This window comes from Somniosus microcephalus, unplaced genomic scaffold (genome assembly GCF_052327205.1).
Source record: "Somniosus microcephalus isolate GS21.2 unplaced genomic scaffold, FLI_Smic_1.0 unresolved_chr1, whole genome shotgun sequence".
NCBI classification, from domain to species: Eukaryota; Metazoa; Chordata; class Chondrichthyes; order Squaliformes; family Somniosidae; genus Somniosus; species Somniosus microcephalus.
In genome coordinates, this window is record NW_028225179.1 from 153724281 (window position 1) to 153742257 (window position 17977).

A 17977-nucleotide genomic window follows, 5' to 3' on the forward strand; every position below is an offset into this window, starting at 1 on the left:
AGCTGTGATGGGGATGCTGGGCTATTTCTGATTGGATGAGCTGTGATGGGGATGATAGGCTATTTCTGATTGGAAGAGCTGTGATGGGGATGATAGGCTATTTCTGATTGGATGAGCTGTGATGGGGATGATAGGCTATTTCTGATTGGATGAGCTGTGATGGGGATGATAGGCTTTTTCTGATTGGATGAGCTGTGATGGGGATGATGGGCTATTTCTGATTGGATGAGCTGTGATGGGGATGATACGGTATTTCTGATTGGATGAGCTGTGATTGGGATGATGGGCTATTTCTGATTGGATGAGCTGTAATGGGGATGATGGGCTATTTCTGATTAGATGAGCTGTGATGGGGGATGATGGGCTATATCTGATTGAATGAGCTGTGATGGGGATGATGGGCTATATCTGATTGGATGAGCTGTGATGAGGATGATAGGCTATTTCTGATTGGATGAGCTGTGATGGGGATGATAGGCTATATCTGATTGAATGAGCTGTGATAGGGGGATCATGGGCTATTTCTGATTGGATGAGCTGTGATGAGGATGATAGGCTATTTCTGATTGGATGAGCTGTGATGGGGATGATCGGCTATTTCTGATTGGATGAGCTCTGATGGGGATGATAGGCTATTTCTGATTGGATGAGCTGTGGGGGATGATAGGCTATTTCTGATTGAATGAGCTGTGATGGGGGATGATAGGCTATTTCTGATTGGTTGAGCTGTGATGGGGATGATCGGCTATTTCTGATTGGATGAGCTGTGATGAGGATGATAGGCTATTTCTGATTGGATGAGCTGTAATGGTGATGATAGGCTATTTCTGATTGGTTGAGCTGTGATGGGGATGGTAGGCTATTTCTGATTGGACGAGCTGTGATGGGGATGATGGGCTATTTCTGATTGGATGAGCTGTGATGGGGGATGATGGGCTATTTCTGATTGGATGAGCTGTGATGGGGATGATGGGCTATTTCTGATTGGATGAGCTGTGATGGGGATGATAGGCTATTTCTGATTGGATGAGCTGTGATGGGGGATGATGGGCTATTTCTGATTGGATGAGCTGTGATGGGGATGATAGGCTGTTTCTGATTGAATGAGCTGTGATGCGGATGCTGGGCTATTTCTGATTGGATGAGCTGTGGTGGGCTTGATAGGCTATTTCTGATTGGATGAGCTGTGATGGGGGATGATAGGCTATTTCTGATGGGTTGAGCTGTGATGGGGATGGTGGGCTATTTTTGATTGGATGAGCTGTGATGGGGGATGATGGGCTATTTCTGATTGGATGAGCTGTGATGGGGATGATAGGCTATTTCTGATTGGATGAGCTGTGGGGGATGATAGGCTATTTCTGATTGGATGTGCTGTGATGAGGCTGATAGGCTATTTCTGATTGGATGAGCTGTGATGGGGCTGATGGCCTATTTCTGATTGGATGAGCTGTGATGGGGGATGATAGTCTATTTCTGATTGGATGAGCTGTGATGGGGATGATGGCCTATTTCTGATTGGATCAGCTGTGATGGGGGATGATAGGCTATTTCTGATTGGATGAGCTGTGATGGGGGATAATAGGCTATTTCTGATTGGATGAGCTGTGATGGGATATTTCTAATTGGATGAGCTGTGATGAGGATGATAGGCTATTTCTGATTGGATGAGCTGTGATGGGGATCATAGGCTATTTCTGATTGGATGAGCTGTGATGGGGATGATAGGCTATTTCTGATTGGACGAGCTGTGATGGGGGATGATGGGCTATTTCTGATTGGATGAGATGTGATGGGGGATGATGGGCTATTTCTGATTGGATGAGCTGTGATGGGGATGATGGGCTATTTCTGATTGGATGAGGTGTGATGGGGATGATAGGCTATTTCTGATTGGATGAGCTGTGATGGGGGATGATAGGCTATTTCTGATTGGATGAGCTGTGATGGGGATGAAAGGCTATTTCTGATTGGATGAGCTGTGATGGGGATGCTGGGCTATTTCTGATTGGATGAGCTGTGGTGGGGATGATAGGCTATTTCTGATTGGATGAGCTGTGATGGGGATGATAGGCTATTTCTGATTGCATGACCTGTGATGGGGGTGATGGGCTATTTCTGATTGGATGAGATGTGATGGGGATGATAGGCTATTTCTGATTGGATGTGCTGTGGTGAGGATGATAGGCTATTTCTGATTGGATGAGCTGTGATGGGGGATGATAGGCTATTTCTGATGGGATGAGCTGTGATGGGGGATGATAGGCTATTTCTGATTGGATGAGATGTGATGGGGATGATAGGCTATTTCTGATTGGATGAGCTGTTGGGGATGATAGGCTATTTTTGATTGGATGTGCTGTGATGGGGATGATAGGCTATTTCTGATTGGATGAGCTGTGATGGGGATGATGGCCTATTTCTGATTGGATGAGCTGTGATGAGGGATGATAGGCTATTTCTGATTGGATGAGCTGTGATGGGGATGATAGGCTATTTCTGATTGGATGAGCTGTGATGGGGATGATAGGTTTGTTCTGATTGAATAGAATGTTGAACATGTCACAACAACCCCCCCCCCCCCCCCCCCCGCCCTGTTTTATTGACAAAAGTGTATTTTCTTCATTACAGCTCTGGAGAAGTTCCTCTCTAAAACAGGTAAGTCTCAGATATTTCTGGGCTGGTGCCGCGGCGGTCTGAGAGTGCGTCACCTCCTCAGGGCTCCTCTGTTTCTCTCTCCCCCCAGCACTGCTGTGGGTTACAACATGCGCCTCTCGGACTCAGGCTTGACGGGCTCCTTCTCCTCTCTCTGAGTGGGGCTCGATGGAGCTGTGGGTCATCACATCTCCTGTTGGCGTATTGGAGCTGTCTTTGAATCTAGCCTGGATTGATGGGGTACATCTCTCTCGGTGAAGCAGTGGGTTATCACCCTGCCCTATCACCCATTGCAGTGTTACTCAGCGTTCAGCCTGTACCTGAACGGGGTCTTCTTGGTTCTCAAGCTTGATTTAAAAAAAACATTGACCCGTCAAAGCCCATTGCTGTAGAAGGGTGCAACTACCCCAACCCCGACATCCCCACTTTGGGAAGTTTAAAATCCTCCTTTGACATCAATGGAAGGAGAATGGCGGGCAGTGAGCTGTGAATTTCCCATCGGCCGCCCGTTCTGTACGAGGTTTCCGGAATATTCTGCCCCGTGTAATACCGACATTGAATGCATCAATATTTAAAAGCATACTTGTAGGGCTATTAATAGAGCTCTGTTGCAGTGGATTGAATTACTAGTTTGAAGATCCTTTAATATTGCTTGTTTGTCTTTTCAGCTGCGGAGAGAGTCATCACCGCTGCAGGTGAGAAACACATTCCAGTCCTTGTGTCAGATTCTTCCCTCGTTTCCCAGGCCTCAAACTGTGGGACTCCTCAACTCAGTCACTCTCTTAGGCCTTTTCGTAACCTGATCTCTCCATTTGGACGAGGCCAAACTGGGAGGTCCATCATTGGATGAGATGTCAAACTGGGAGGTCCATCATTGGATGAGATGTCAAACTGGGAGGTCCATCATTGGATGAGATGTCAAACTGGGAGGTCCATCATTGGATGAGATGTCAAACTAGGAGGTTCATCATTGGATGATATGTCAAACATAGAAACATAGAAGATAGGGGCAGGAGTAGGCCATTCGGCCCCTCAAGCCTGCTCCGCCATTCAATGCGATCATGGCTGATCATCCAAATTCAATACCCGGTCCCTGCTTTCACCCCATACCCCTTGATCCCTTTAGCCTTAAGAAACATATCCAACTCCTTCTTGAATATATTTAATGAATTCGCCTCTACTGCCTTCTGTGGTAGAGAATACCACAGGTTCACCACTCTCTGGGTGAAGAAATTCCTCCTAATTTCTGTGTTAAATGGCCTACCCCTTATCTTTAGACTATGACCCCTGGTTCTGGACTCCCCAACCATCAGGAACATCCTTCCTACATCTAGTCTGTCCAGTCCTGTCAGAATTTTATAAGTTTCAGTGAGATCCCCTCTCATTCTTCTAAACTCCAGCGAGTACAAGTCCAATCGACCCAATCTCTCCTCATATGTCATTCCTGCCATCCCAGGTATCAGCCTGGTGAATCTTTGCTGAACTCCTTCCATGGCAAGAACATCCTTCCTGAGATAAGGTGACCAAAACTGCACACAATACTCAAGATGTGGTCTCACCAAGGCCCTGTACAACTGCAGCAAGACATCCTTGTTCCTGTACTCAAACCCTCTCGCTATGAAGGCCAACATACCATTTGCCTTCTTAACCGCCTGCTGCACCTGCATGCTTACCTTCAACGACTGGTGCACAAGAACGCCCAGGTCTCGTTGCACTTCCTCTTCTCCCAATCTATTGCCATTCAGATAATAATCTGCCTTCCTGTTTTTGCCACCAAAGTGGATAACCTCACATTTATCCACGTTATGTTGCATCTGCCATGCTTCTGCCCAATCACCCAACCTGTCCAAATCATCCTGGAGTTTCTCAGCATCCTCCTCACAGCACACACGCCCACCCAGCTTTGTGTCTTCTGCAAATTTGGAGATGTTACATCTAGTTCCCTTGTCTAGACCATTAATATATATTGTGAATAGCTGGGGACCAAGGACCGATCCCTGCAGTACCCCACTAGTCACTGCCTGCCACTTGGAAAAAGACCCGTTTATTCCAACTCTCTGCTTTCTGTCTGCCAACCAGTTCTCTATCCAAGTCAATACCTTGCCCCCAATCCCATGTGCCCTAACTTTACATGCTAATCTCTTATGCGGGACCTTATCGAAAGTCCAAATACACCACATCCCCTGGTTCTCCCTTATCTGATTTACCAGTTACATCCTCAAAAAATTCCAGTAGATTAGTCAAGCACGATTTACCTTTTGTAAATCCATGTTGACTTTGTCCGATCCTGTCACTGTTTTCCAAGTGCTCTGCTATTACATCTTTTATAATGGACTCTAACATTTTCCCCACTACCGATGTCAGGCTTTTTCTCTTCACATATCTATAAAAGCTTTTACAGTCAGTTTTTATGTTCCCTGCAAGCTTACTCTCATATTCAATTTTCCCCTTTTTAATTAATCCCTTTGTCCTCCTTTGTTGAATCCTAAACTGCTCCCAATCCTCAGGTTTACTGCTTTTTCTGGCCAATTTATATGTCCTCTCCTTGGATCTTATGCTATCCCTAATTTCCCTTGTTAGCCACGGTTGAGTCACCTTTTTTGTTTTATCTTTATGCCAAACTGGGATGAACAAATTCTGTAGTTCATTCATGCGGTCTTTGAATGTTTGCCATTGCCTATCCACCGTCAACCCTTTGAGTGACATTCCCCAATCAATCCTACCCAGCTTGCTCCTCAGACCATTGTAGTTTCCTTTACTACGGGGGGGTCCATCGTTGGATGAGATGTCAAACTGGGAGGTCCATCATTGGATGACCTGTCAAACAGGGAGATCCATCCTTTGGATGAGACCAAACTGGGAGGGAGCACCCTTTGGACGAGATGTCAACCCAAGGCCCCATCTGCCTGTCGTGGCGGTACAGGTGGATATTAAAGATCCCACGGCACTATTGGAAGAGCAGGGCATACTCCTGGTATCCTGGGCCAACACCACCAAAAATCCGTACATTCATCTCGTCTGCTGGTCCAGTTGGTAGACCGTTTTGCCTCCACGACCTGCAGTCACGACAAACTAATTGCCCGAGGCACATCTCGACGTGAAAATGCGAAACACAAATGCGGCAATTATTATTTGGTGTTGCGACAAGAGATGTTGCACCTCAGATGGTGAAGTGTCGGCAGAGAAAACCAGCGCCGAAGCTTCGCAAGCCGTGGCCCTGGCTCGTGGTCAGCGGCCAGAGCTCTGCTCCTTAGTTCCACACGTAGGAAATATAGGAAACTCGGCAGCCAATTTGCGCACAGCAAGATCTCAAAAAAAACAGCAATGATCAGTTCATCTGTGTTGGTGCTGTTGGCTGAGGGATAAATATTGGCCAGGATTCTGAGGCGAATTCCCCTGCTTTTCTTCGAAATAGTGGCCGTGGGATCTTTTACGTCCACCCGAGAGGGCAGACGGGGGCTTTGGTTTAACGCCTCATCTGAAAGACAGCACCTCCGACAGTGCTGCGCTCCCTCGGTACTGCACCGGAGTGTCAGCCTGGATTATGTGCTCAAGTCTGTGTAGTGGGGACTACGAACCCATGGACCTTCTGTCTCCGAGGCGAGAGCGATGCCCAGAGACACAGAGGTGAACTTGTACCTGTACGGCGGTGTTAACGAGAAACGGCTCGTGGCGCGCTTGCCTTTGTTGCGTAGGCAAACGCAGCGGCCTACTTGGGCATGGCCCGGTGACGACAGACGGCAAATGAGATGGCCCGCCGCATCCGTCCTGACTTAAAGTTTCCCAACCCACGGAATTGCGGCAGGAAACTAACCAACTGTGCATCGGATTCTTGAAGGAGATTGAATTGGGGTCACAGGGGTGTCTCGCAAAATGGGCGTGGGCGGATGGGACGGGACGGGGCAGTTTTGGAGTGTTGCCGGCGATGAAATTGGCGAGCCAACACCGGGACTCCGTGCGGAGCGGGACGGGAATGGTGCTCGCTATTTACCTCCCGTGAACGTGGGTGGAGGCGAAATGCCGGGCGATGCGTGAACGATACTACGACAAACCACCTGGTCTGTGTGAGACCCCCCCAACCCCTCAATCCCCCATCTCCCCCCTCAATCCCCCACAATACCCCTCCTCCTCCCCCCATCCCCCTCCCCCCCTCCTCTCCCCCATCCCCCCTCCTCTCCCACATCCCCCCTCCTCTCCCCCATTCCCCCTCCTCTCCCCCATTCCCCCTCCTCTCCCCCATCCCCCCTCCTCTCCCCCATCCCCCCTCCTCTCCCCCATCCCCCCTCCTCTCCCCCATCCCCCCTCCTCTCCCCCATCCCCCCTCCTCTCCCCCATCCCCCCTCCTCTCCCCCATCCCCCCTCCTCTCCCCATCCCCCCCTCCTCTCCCCCATTCCCCCTCCTCCCTCCCATCCTCCCCCCCCCCAGTCCCCCTCCTCCCGCCCCAGTCCCCCTCCTCCCCCCCAGTCCCCCTCCTCCCCCCCCAGTCCCACTGCTGCCCCCCCAGTCCCCCTGCTGCCCCCCAGTCCCCCTCCTCCCCCCCTCCCCCCCAATCTCCCTCCCCCTCCCCCCCCCAATCTCCCTCCCACCAATCCCCTTCCCCCCACAATCCCCCCCCCTCCCCACCCCCTTCCATACTCAAGGGAATACAAGCCTAGCCTATACAACTATATGTCCTCATAATTTAACCCTTTAAGCCGCGGTATCATTCTGGTGAATCCACGCTGCACCCCCTCCACGGCCAATATATTCTTCCTGAGGTGCGGTGCCCAGAACTGAACAGAGTTAATCCAAAAGCCTTTCCACCATCTACAGGGCACATGTCAGGAGTGTGATGGAATACTCTGCACTTGCCTGGACGAGTGCAGCTCCAACAACAGTCAAGAAGCTCGACACCATCCAGGATAAAGCAGCCCACTTGATTGGCACCCCATCCACCACCTTAACCATTCACTCCCTCCACCACCGGCGTACCGTGGCTGCAGTGTGTACCATGTACAAGATGCACTGCAGCAACTCGCCAAGGCTGCTTTGAAAGCACCTCCCAAACCCACAACCTCTTCCACCTAGAAGGACAAGGGCAGCAGGCGCATGGGAACACCACCACCTGCAAGTTCCCCGCCATCCTGACTTAGAAATATATCGCCGATCCTTCATCGTCACTGGGTCAAAACCCTGGAACTCCCTACCTGACAGCACTGTGGGAGTACCTTCACCACACGACATGCAGCGGTTCAAGAAGGCGGCTCACCACCACCTTCTCGAGGGCAATTAGGGATGGGCAATAAATGCTGGCCTTGTCAGCGACGCCCACATCCCATAAACGAATATTTAAAAAAAGCTGGGGTCTGACCAGAGCTTTATACAACTGTAGCAAACTTCTGCCCTTGTGTATTCCAACTTCCTTAAGAGAAAGGCCAGCATATGGGGAAAGAGCAGGGGAGTGGGATTAATTGGATAGCTCTACCAAAGAGCCGGCACAGGCACGATGGGCCAAATGGCCTCCTTCTGCACGTCTCATTCTATGATTCCGTTAGCCTATTTAATTATGTTGTGTGCCTGTTCGCTCGTGTTTGGTGATTTCTGTACAATGCTCGAAGTTCATGTCCAAGGTCTGACCTCTGATCTCTGTGTTGCCAGTTCCCGTGACCTTCGACTCAGAGACCGCCAACCCCTATCTGGCGGTCTCGGCGGACCGGCTGGTCGTGTCGTTCAGCGGGGATTGGCAGTACATGCCTGTCAACTCGAAGCGGTTCGACTGCAAGTTATTTGTGATGGCGACGGAAGGGTATCGGAGCGGGTGCCAGTATTGGGAGGTGTTTGTGGGCAGCAAGCCGGACTGGGATCTGGGAGTGATCAGGGAGTCCATCCCCAGGAATAAATGGTTCCAGCTGAGCCCGGGGAATGGTTACTGGACTATCGGCAAGCGCGGCGATCACTACGAGGTCAATGACGTGACTCCCCGGCCAATCAAGGGGAGGGCGACCGCCCAGATCATCGGCATTCACCTGAACTGGGAGGAGGGGAAGGTTCAGTTCTACAACGCTGACGACATGGCCCATATCTACACCTTCACCGCGACATTCACCGAGAAAATCTACCCATTCTTCAGCCCTTGGGGATCCCGGGAGATAATGAAAATCTCTCCCCTTTAACTCGGCACGTCTAGCCATTGTTCACAAACTGGGGCTGACCCGAGTGACCGTGGACAATAAGGATGGGCAACAGGACAAGCTGCTAAACCGATTCTCGTTCGCAAAAACAGTGGTCAAGTATTAGCCTGGCAAGTGGCAAGGACAATGTTGTTCATCTTTTAAATGGAATTCAAGGTTCGAAGCCTTGGTGATATTCACGGGATGTGGGCGTCGCTGGCAAGGCCGGCATTTATTGCCCATCCCTAATTACCCTTTTTGGTGGTGAGCTGCCGCCTTGAACCGCTGCAATTCCTCACGGTTTGATACAACTGAGTGGCTTGTTGGGCCATTTCAGAGGGCAGCTAAGAGTCAACCACATTGTTGTGGGTCTGGAGTCACATGTAGGCCAGACCGGGTAAGGACGGCAGATTTCCTTCCCTAAAGGACATTCGTGAACCAGATGGGTTTTTACGACAATCCGATAGTTTCATGGTTACCATCACTAATGCTAGCTTTTTATTCCTGATTTATTTAATTAACTGAATTTAAATTCCCCAGCTGCCGTGGTGGGATTTGAACTCGCGTCTCCGAATCATTAGTCCAGGCCTCTGGATTACTAGCCCAGTCACAAAACCACTATGCTACCGTTCAGGACTTGCGCGGTGAAGCAAGTTAATTATGCAAAGTGAAAAAAATGTACATGAACAATGTAGAAGGCCGAGGCCAGAGTGGGATGTGGAATTAAAATGGCAAGCGAACGGAAGCTCAGGGTCACGCTTGCAGCCTGTACGAAGGTGTTCCGCAAAGCGATCACCTAATCTGCGTTTGGTCTCCTCAATGTGAGGGTGGGACCCCCGGCTGATACCCACATCTCTGCCCCCCCACCAACCCCTCCCTCTGCCTCCTTGGTGAGTGATCCTTATCCCAACACTAATGTAACTGGTACAAAAAGCGAAAAACTGCGGATGCTGGAAATCTGAAATAAAAACAGAAAATGCTGGAAATACTCGGGCAGCATCTGTGGAGAGAGAAAGGGAGTTGACGTTTCAGGTCGACGACCCTTCGTCAGAACGTCTGACAGAAGGGTCATCGATCTGAAACATTAACTCTGTTTCTCTCTCTACAGATGCTGCCTGACCTGCTGAGTGTTTCCAGCATTTTCTGTTTGTATTACTAATGTAACTGGTCCTTCTGTGACAGAGAGAAAAAATTAAAGCTTCATGCCCATTTAAACCTATTTAAATGGGATTATTTCTTGTGACCTTAATAACCGAATAGTTATCATCCAAAAAAACAAGTCTCTTTCCTCCTAACTTTGCCACCCCTGCTCCACCATACATTAAATGGTAGTGTAGAGGAACAAAGGGACCTTGGAGTGCATGTCCACAGATCCCTGAAGGTAACAGGCCAGGTAGATAAGGTGGTTAAGAAGGCATACGGAATGCTTGCCTTTATTAGCTGTGACATAGAATACAAGAGCAGGGGGGGTTATGCTTCAACTGTATAAAACACTAGTTAGGCCTCAGCTAGAGTACTGCGTGCAGTTCTGGTCACCACATTACAGGAAAGATGTGATTGCACTAGAGAGGGTACAGAGGAGATTTACAAGGATGTTGCTGGGTGTAGAGAATCTTAGCTATGAGGAAATTCTGAAGGACAGGATAAATCTTCATTTAGAAAGACACGGATTAATCAAGGATAGTCAGCACGGATTTGTTAAGGGAATGTCGTGTCTGACAAACTTGATTGAATTTTTTGAGGAGGTAACAAGGAGTGTAGATGAGGGTAGTGCGTTTGATGTAGTGTATATGGACTTTAGCAAGGCTTTTGATAAGGTTCCGCATGGCAGACTGGTCACGAAGTTAAAAGCCCATGGGATTCAAGGCAAAGTGTCAAGTTGGATTCAAAACTGGCTCGGTGACAGGAAGCAGAGGGTAATGGTTGATGGGTGTTTTTGTGACTGGAAGGCTGTTTCCAGTGGGGTTCTGCTGGGCTCAGTACTAGGTCCCTTGCTTTTTGTGGTATATATCAATGATCTAGACTTGAATATAGGGGATATGATTAAGAAGTTTGCAGGTGATACTAAATTCGGCTGTGTGGTTGATACTGAAGAAGGAAGCTGTAGACTGCAGGAAGATATCAATAAATTGGTCAGGTGGGCAGAACAGTGGCAAATGGAATTCAATCCGAAGAAGTGTGAGGTAATGAATTTGGGGAGGGCTAACAAGGAAAGGGAATACACATTAAATGGTGGAACACTGAGTAGTGTAGAGGAACAAAGATGTTGTGTATTTTGAATGTTGGATGTGAATTGTCCCACATAGCTTACCGTCGTTGTGATGTGCAATGCACTATGGGAAATAGAGTGCATTAAGTTGAAGAGATTCTTCTGGAAGTAATGGCTGTGAACTGAACTCTGTCTCCTGCGTACTCTTTTAATTGTCATACAAGCAAGGTTAATAAACTCTTGAGATTTAACAAAAGGGACCTTGGAGTGCATGTCCACAGATCCCTGAAGGTGGATAAGGTGGTTAAGAAGGCATACGGAATGCTTGCCTTTATTAGCCGTGACACAGAATACAAGAGCAGGAGGGTTATGCTTCAACTGTATAAAACACTAGTTAGGCCTCAGCTAGAGTACTGCGTGCAGCTCTGGTCACCACATTACAGGAAAGATGTGATTGCACTCGAGAGGGTACAGAGGAGATTTACAAGGATGTTGCCGGGAGTAGAGAATTTTAGCTATGAGGAAAGACTGGATAGGCTGGGTTTGTTTTCCTTGGAACAGAGGAGGCTGAGGGGAGACCTTATTGAGGTGTATAAAATTATGAGGGGCATAGATAAAGTGGATACAGAGGACCTATTTCCCTTAGCAGAGGGGTCAAAAACCAGGGGGCACAGATTTAACGTAATTGGGGGAAAGTTTAGAGGGGCTTTGAGGGGAAATTTCTTCACCCAGAGGGTTGTGGGGGTCTGGAACTCACTGCCTGAAAGGGTGGTAGAGGCAGAAACCCTAACCACATTTAAAAATTACTTGGATGTGCACTTGGGATACTGTAACCTGCAGGGCTACGGACCAAGTGCTGGGAAGTGGGATTAGGCTGGATAGCTCTTTGCTGGCCGTTGCGGACACAATGGGCCGAAATGGCCTCCTTCCGTGCTGTAACTTTCTATGATTCTATGACCTGTCACTCAGCGCCCTACTGCATCATTTGCGCAGAATCATCCATTAGCCCCTAGCTGACACTTACAAGTAGTTTCGGGGGTACGATAGTGTAGTGATTATGGTGCTGGACTAGCAATCCAGAGAACGTGAGTTCAAAATCTATCAGGACAGGTTGAGAATGTGAATTCAGTTAAAAGAAAATCTGGAAATAAAAAGCTGGTGTCAGTAAAAGTGACCATGAAGCTGTCGGATTGTCATAAAACCCCAACTAAGGTCCGTTAGGGAAGGAAACCTGCCATCCTTACTCAGTCTAGGCCTATATGTGACTCCAGTCCCACACCTCAACGTGGTTGATTCTTAACCGCCCTCGTCATTGGGTCAAAATCCTGGAACTCCCTCCCTAACAGCACTGTGGGAGTACCCTCACCTCACGGACTGCAGCGGTTCAAGAAGGCGGCTCACCACCACCTCCTTGAGGGCGACTAGAGGACGGGCAATAAACACTGGCCTTGCCAGCAACGCCCACAGCCCGAGGATGAATGTCCTGTACCTTCTCCAGCTTCTCCAGCTGGCTGTTGAGTTTGGCCGAGTAGGAGTTTAGTCTCTTCGTCTCTGCGTTGTCCAAGAGCTCCTGAAGGGCGGCCGCCAGCGTCTGGATCTGTGGGCAGCAAGACACTTGGATCAGATACCGAGGGTCCCCCCAGGCCCCCTCAAACCGCGAGGGGTGAAGGGTCACGCTGCCAAGGCAGAACAGTCTCGCCATGGGGAGGGAGGGAGGAGAGGGAAAGGGAGGGAAGGAAGGATGGAGGGAGGGAGGGAGAGGGGAAGGGAAGGAGGGAGGGAGAGGGGAAGGAGGGAAGAACATCAGCCAGCCATTTACTCCAGGCTGCTCCTCTGTAGTGTATTAGCCCCTGGCAGTGCTCTGATCGCTGCGACAGCCTCAGTACTCAACACCAACAACAGCCAATCTCCAGACGCCATCCTACAACTCATCCATAGAAACATAGAAGATAGGAGCAGGAGTAGGCCATTCGGCCCTTCGAGCCTGCTCCGCCATTCAATGAGATCATGGCTGATCATCCAAATTCAGTACCCTGTCCCTGCCTTCTCCCCATATCCCTTGATCCCTTTAGCTTTAAGAAATATATCCAACTCTTTCTTGAATATATTTAATGAACTGGCCTCCACCGCCCTCCGTGGCAGAGAATTCCACAGGTTCACCACTCTCTGGGTGAAGAAATTCCTCCTCATTTCAGTCCTAAATGGCTTACCCCTTATCCTTAGACTATGACCCCTGGTTCTGGACTCCCCGGCCATCATAAACATCCTTCCTGCATCTAGTCTGTCCAGGCCTGACAGAATTTTATAGGTTTCGATGAGATCCCCTCTCAATCTTCTAAACTCCAGTGAGTATAAGCCCAATCGACACAATCTCTCCTCATACGTCACTCCTGCCATCCCAGGTATCAGCCTGGTGAATCTTCGCTGCACTCCTTCCATGGCAAGAACGTCCTTCCTCAGATAAGGCAACCAAAACTACACACAATACTCAAGGTGCGGTCTCACCAAGGCCCTGTACAACTGTAGCAAGACATCCTTGTTCCTGTACTCGAACCCTCTTGCTACGAAGGCCAACATACCATTTGCCTTCTTAACTGCCTGCTGCACCTGCATGCTTACCTTCAGCGACTGGTGCACAAGAACACCCAGGTCTCTTTGCACTTCCCATTCTCCCAATCTATTGCCATTCAAATAATAATCTGCCTTCCTGTTTTTGCCACCAAAGTGGATAACCTCACATTTATCCACATTATAGTGCATTTGCCATGTTTCTGCCCAATCATCCAACCTGTCCAAATCGTACTGGAGTTTCACGACATCCTCCTCACAGCTTACCCTCCCACCCAGCTTTGTGTCGTCTGCAAATTTGGAGATATCACATCCAACTCCCTCGTCCAGATCATTAATATATATTGTGAACAGCTGGGGTCCTAGGACCGATCCTTGCGGTACCCCACTAGTCATTGCCTGCCACTCGGAAAACGACCCGTTTATTCCAACTCTTTGCTTTCTGTCCGCCAACCAGTTCTCTATCCAAGTCAATACCTTGCCCCCAATCCCATGTGCCTTAATTTTGCACGCTAATCTCTTATGTGGGACCTTATCGGAAGCCTTCTGAAAGTCCAAATACACCACATCTCCCTTATCTATTCTCCCTTATCTATTTTACCGGTTACATCCTCAAAAAATTCCAGTAGATTAGTCAAGCATGATTTACCTTTTGTAAATCCATGTTGACTTTGTCCGATCCTGTCACTGCTTTCCAAGTGCTCTGCTATTACATCTTTTATAATAGACTCTAGCATTTTCCCCACTACCGATGTCAGGCTTACCAGTCTATAATTCCCCGCTTTTTCTCTACCACCTTTTTTGAATAGTGGGGTAACATTAGCTACCCTCCAATCCATGGGTACTGTTCCAGAGTCTATCGAGTTCTGGAAGATGACCAGCAATGCATCTACTATTTCTAGGGCCACTTCCTTAAGTACCTTCGACAACCAGTTCTTTACCCAAACACACGGAACAGCCATGGGGACCAAATTCGCACCCCAATACGCCAACATCTTCATGCACAAGTTCGAGCAAGACTTCTTCGCTGCACAGAACCTCCAACCAATGCTATACACCAGATACATCGACGACATTTTCTTCCTATGGACCCACGGCGAAGAATCACTGAAAAGACTACACGATAACATCAACAAGTTCCATCCCACCATCAAACTCACCGTGGACTACTCAGAATCGGTTTCATTCTTGGACACACGAATCTCCATCAAAGACGGACACCTCAGCACTTCACTCTACCGCAAGCCCACGGACAACCTCAGGATGCTCCACATCTCCAGCTTCCACCCTAACCACGTTAAAGAAGCCATCCCCTATGGACAAGCCCTGCGAATACACAGGATCTGCTCAGACTAGGAGGAACGCGATGGACACTGACAGACGCTGAAAGACGCCATCGTAAGAACGGGAAATGACGCTCGACACGTCGATCGACAGTTCCGATGGGCCACAGCAAAAAATCGCATAGACCTCCTCAGAAGACAAACACGGGACACAACCAACAGAGTACCCTTCGTCGTCCAGTACTTCCCCAGAGCGGAGAAACTACGCCATGTTCTTCGCAGCCTTCAACATGTCATCGATGACGATGAACACCTCACTAAGGCCATCCCACGCCTCCACTACTCGCCTTCAAACAGCCGCCTAACATCAAACAGACTATCGTTCGCAGAAAATTACCCAGCTTTCAGGAGAACAGCGACCACGACACCACACAACCCTGCCACGGTAAACTCTGCAAGACATGCCAGATCATCAACACAGATACCATCATCACACGTGAGGACACCACCCACCAGGTACATGGTACATACTCATGTGACTCGGCCAACGTTGTCTACCTCATACGTTGCAGGAAAGGATGCCCCGGAGCATGGTACATCTGCGAGACCATGCAGACACTGCGACAACAGATGAACGGACACCGCGTAACAATCGCCAGGCAGGAGTGTTCCCTCCCAGTCGGGGAACACTTCAGCAGTCAAGGACATTCAGCCTCCGATCTTCGGGTAAGCATTCTCCAAGGCGGCCTTCGAGACACACGACAACGCAAAATCGTAGAGCAGAAACTGATAGCCAAGTTCCGCACTCATGAGGACAGCCTCAACCGAGATCTTGGGTTCATGTCACGCTACATGTAACCCCACCTGACGTAGGGTCATCCAGACTCAAGTCATCGTTGGCTTGTTCTCTCTACATAGATGCGGCCGGACCTGCTGTGATTCCCAGCAAAGAAAATGTTTTTTGTCTGATTTTTGTTTTTCATACAGACCCCAGCATCTGCAACATTTTACCTCTTGTGACCCCACCTCATTGTTCTTTGATGTAATGTTTTCCTGACTGACCTGTTTGGACACCATTCACACCTTTGATTGCTGTGATTATCTCTCTGCCGAGGTGTGATAAATGGCAGTTAGAAAGATTACCTGTAAACATCTGGCATTATTCTCTGACTATATAATCTGTGTCTATATGCATCTCTCCACTTCACCTGATGAAGGAGCAGCGCTCCGAAAGCTTGTGATTTCAAATAAAACTGTTGGACTATAACATGGTGTTGTGTGACTTCTTACATTTGTCCACCCCAGTCCAACACCGGCATCTCCACACCTTTAAAGTAGCACCATCTGCTGGGAGGAGGAGGAAAGCCACAGCAGTCTGGCCTTTAAGGGACTGGAAAGTGAAACTCGATTGGAGTAAAATTCGACGGTTCCAGTCTTCCGGTAAAGGCCTGAACCTAGGGAGGGCGGAAAAAAAAGCGGAGTGGTAAAGATCATGTCTTAGTCTCGCCGAATAAGCAATCGGTAAGTTTCGAACATTGTTTTAAAGGTATTGAAATCCCGAAACCATCCGACCAGGGGTTTGCACGGAATCTGGGTGGGTCGGTGCCACCTTTCTGGGTCTTGCTCCACACAGTTGAATGTATCTTTAATCCAGTTTTATTCCCACAATATTCCGGTGCGGATCTGCCCCCCAGGTCACTGCTGCCTGACCCACGACGAGTTGGGAAGCTCCCCCGACCCCGGCCAGCGAACCTTGCACTGGCTGAAACGTGACGGGCGTGTCAATTTCCAAGTGGATACATTGTCACCTTGAGCGCCCTCGACATTTTCTCAAGGTTACAGGCAAGCTGAGCAATGTTACTTTTGTATCTGCTGATCACTGGCTACCTCATGCCAGGGAGTGCGGAGGGTTCAAACCCCTTGAACACAGATCAGCAGAAGGCCCTGCTCTCCTGGCCGACCTCCCATCTTTCACCCTCCATAAACTCCAGCTCCTCCAAGAAAATGCTGCCCGTGTCCTAACTCACTAACCCGTCACCCCTGTGTGTTCGCTGACCGCACAAAGTGGAGGAGAAGCATCCGGGAAGGCGCCGAACACCTCGAGTCTCTTTGCCTGGAGCAAGCGGAAGCCAAGCGCAGGCAGCACAAGGAGCGCACGTCAACCCAAGCACCCCACCCACCCGCCCCTTCAACCACCGTCTGCCCCAGCTGTGACAGAGACTGTAGGTCCCGCATTGGACTCATCAGTCACCTGCGAGCTCATTTTTAATGTGGAAGCAAGTCATCCTCGGTTCCAAGGGGCTGCCTAAGAGGAAGAGAAGAAGACGTGGGCACCCGGTCAGGCAAAGCCTCAATTTGAAATTCTCACCCTTGTTTTCAAATCTCCCCCACCCCGTGACATCGCCCCTCCCTACCTCTGTAACCTCCTCCAGCCCCACCACCCTCCCAGATCTCTGTGCTCCTCCGATCCTGGCCTCTTGCATATCCCTGATTTTCATCGCTCCACCATTGCTGGCCGTGCCTTCGACTGCCTGGGCCCTGAACCCTGGAATTCCCTCCCTGAACCTCTCTACCTCTCTCTCTGCTCCTGTGTGCAAATTAGCTGCTGCGTTTCTTACATTGAGGGATCAGCCGTGGCTCAGTTGGGAGCACTCTCGTCTGAGAATCGGGTCGTGGGTTCGAGCTCCACTCCAGAACACCCAAATCCAGGCTGACACTCCCAGCGCGGTGTAATGACATCAGCAAATAGTGATGATATTTGCCTGTGTTTGATTACTTATGCTTTACAGCATATTTGTCTGTGTTTTTGATTACTTGTGCCTGACCAGCAGAGGTCATGTGAGAGACAAGCAGTCCAGAGGAGTTTTACTTTCAGTTTCATTCTAGATGCATCACAGCGTAGTGTGTTCTGTAAAAAGCTGTAGAAAGTCTTGAACAAGACTTTAGATTAAACAACATTCTCTTTCAGAAATGAGTCTTTATTGAACCCAAAAAGAAATCAAAACATGATGTCAGAAGTGGCTGAAAGAGAAAAAATCTGAAGTTAGCAACTTGATGGGACAGTGAAAGCAGTTGTGGCAAGTAAGCGAAATCAGCTCTCCACATATTAGCA

The 17977-nt window shown here is 49.2% G+C and overlaps 1 protein-coding gene across 1 annotated transcript in view; it reads left to right on the plus strand.

Annotated features, from left to right (window-relative positions):
• Positions 1–10024, plus strand: part of LOC147096270 (butyrophilin subfamily 3 member A3-like) — a 50312-nt gene extending 40288 nt beyond the window's left edge. Inside the window, exons 10-12 of the mRNA XM_085975127.1 lie at positions 2632–2658; positions 3324–3350; positions 8294–10024. Coding sequence (XP_085831253.1) covers positions 2632–2658; positions 3324–3350; positions 8294–8808 — 569 coding nt within the window. The 3' untranslated portion in view covers positions 8809–10024. The remainder of the gene's footprint in view (positions 1–2631; positions 2659–3323; positions 3351–8293) is intronic.
• The last annotated feature ends 7953 nt before the right edge of the window (positions 10025–17977 follow it).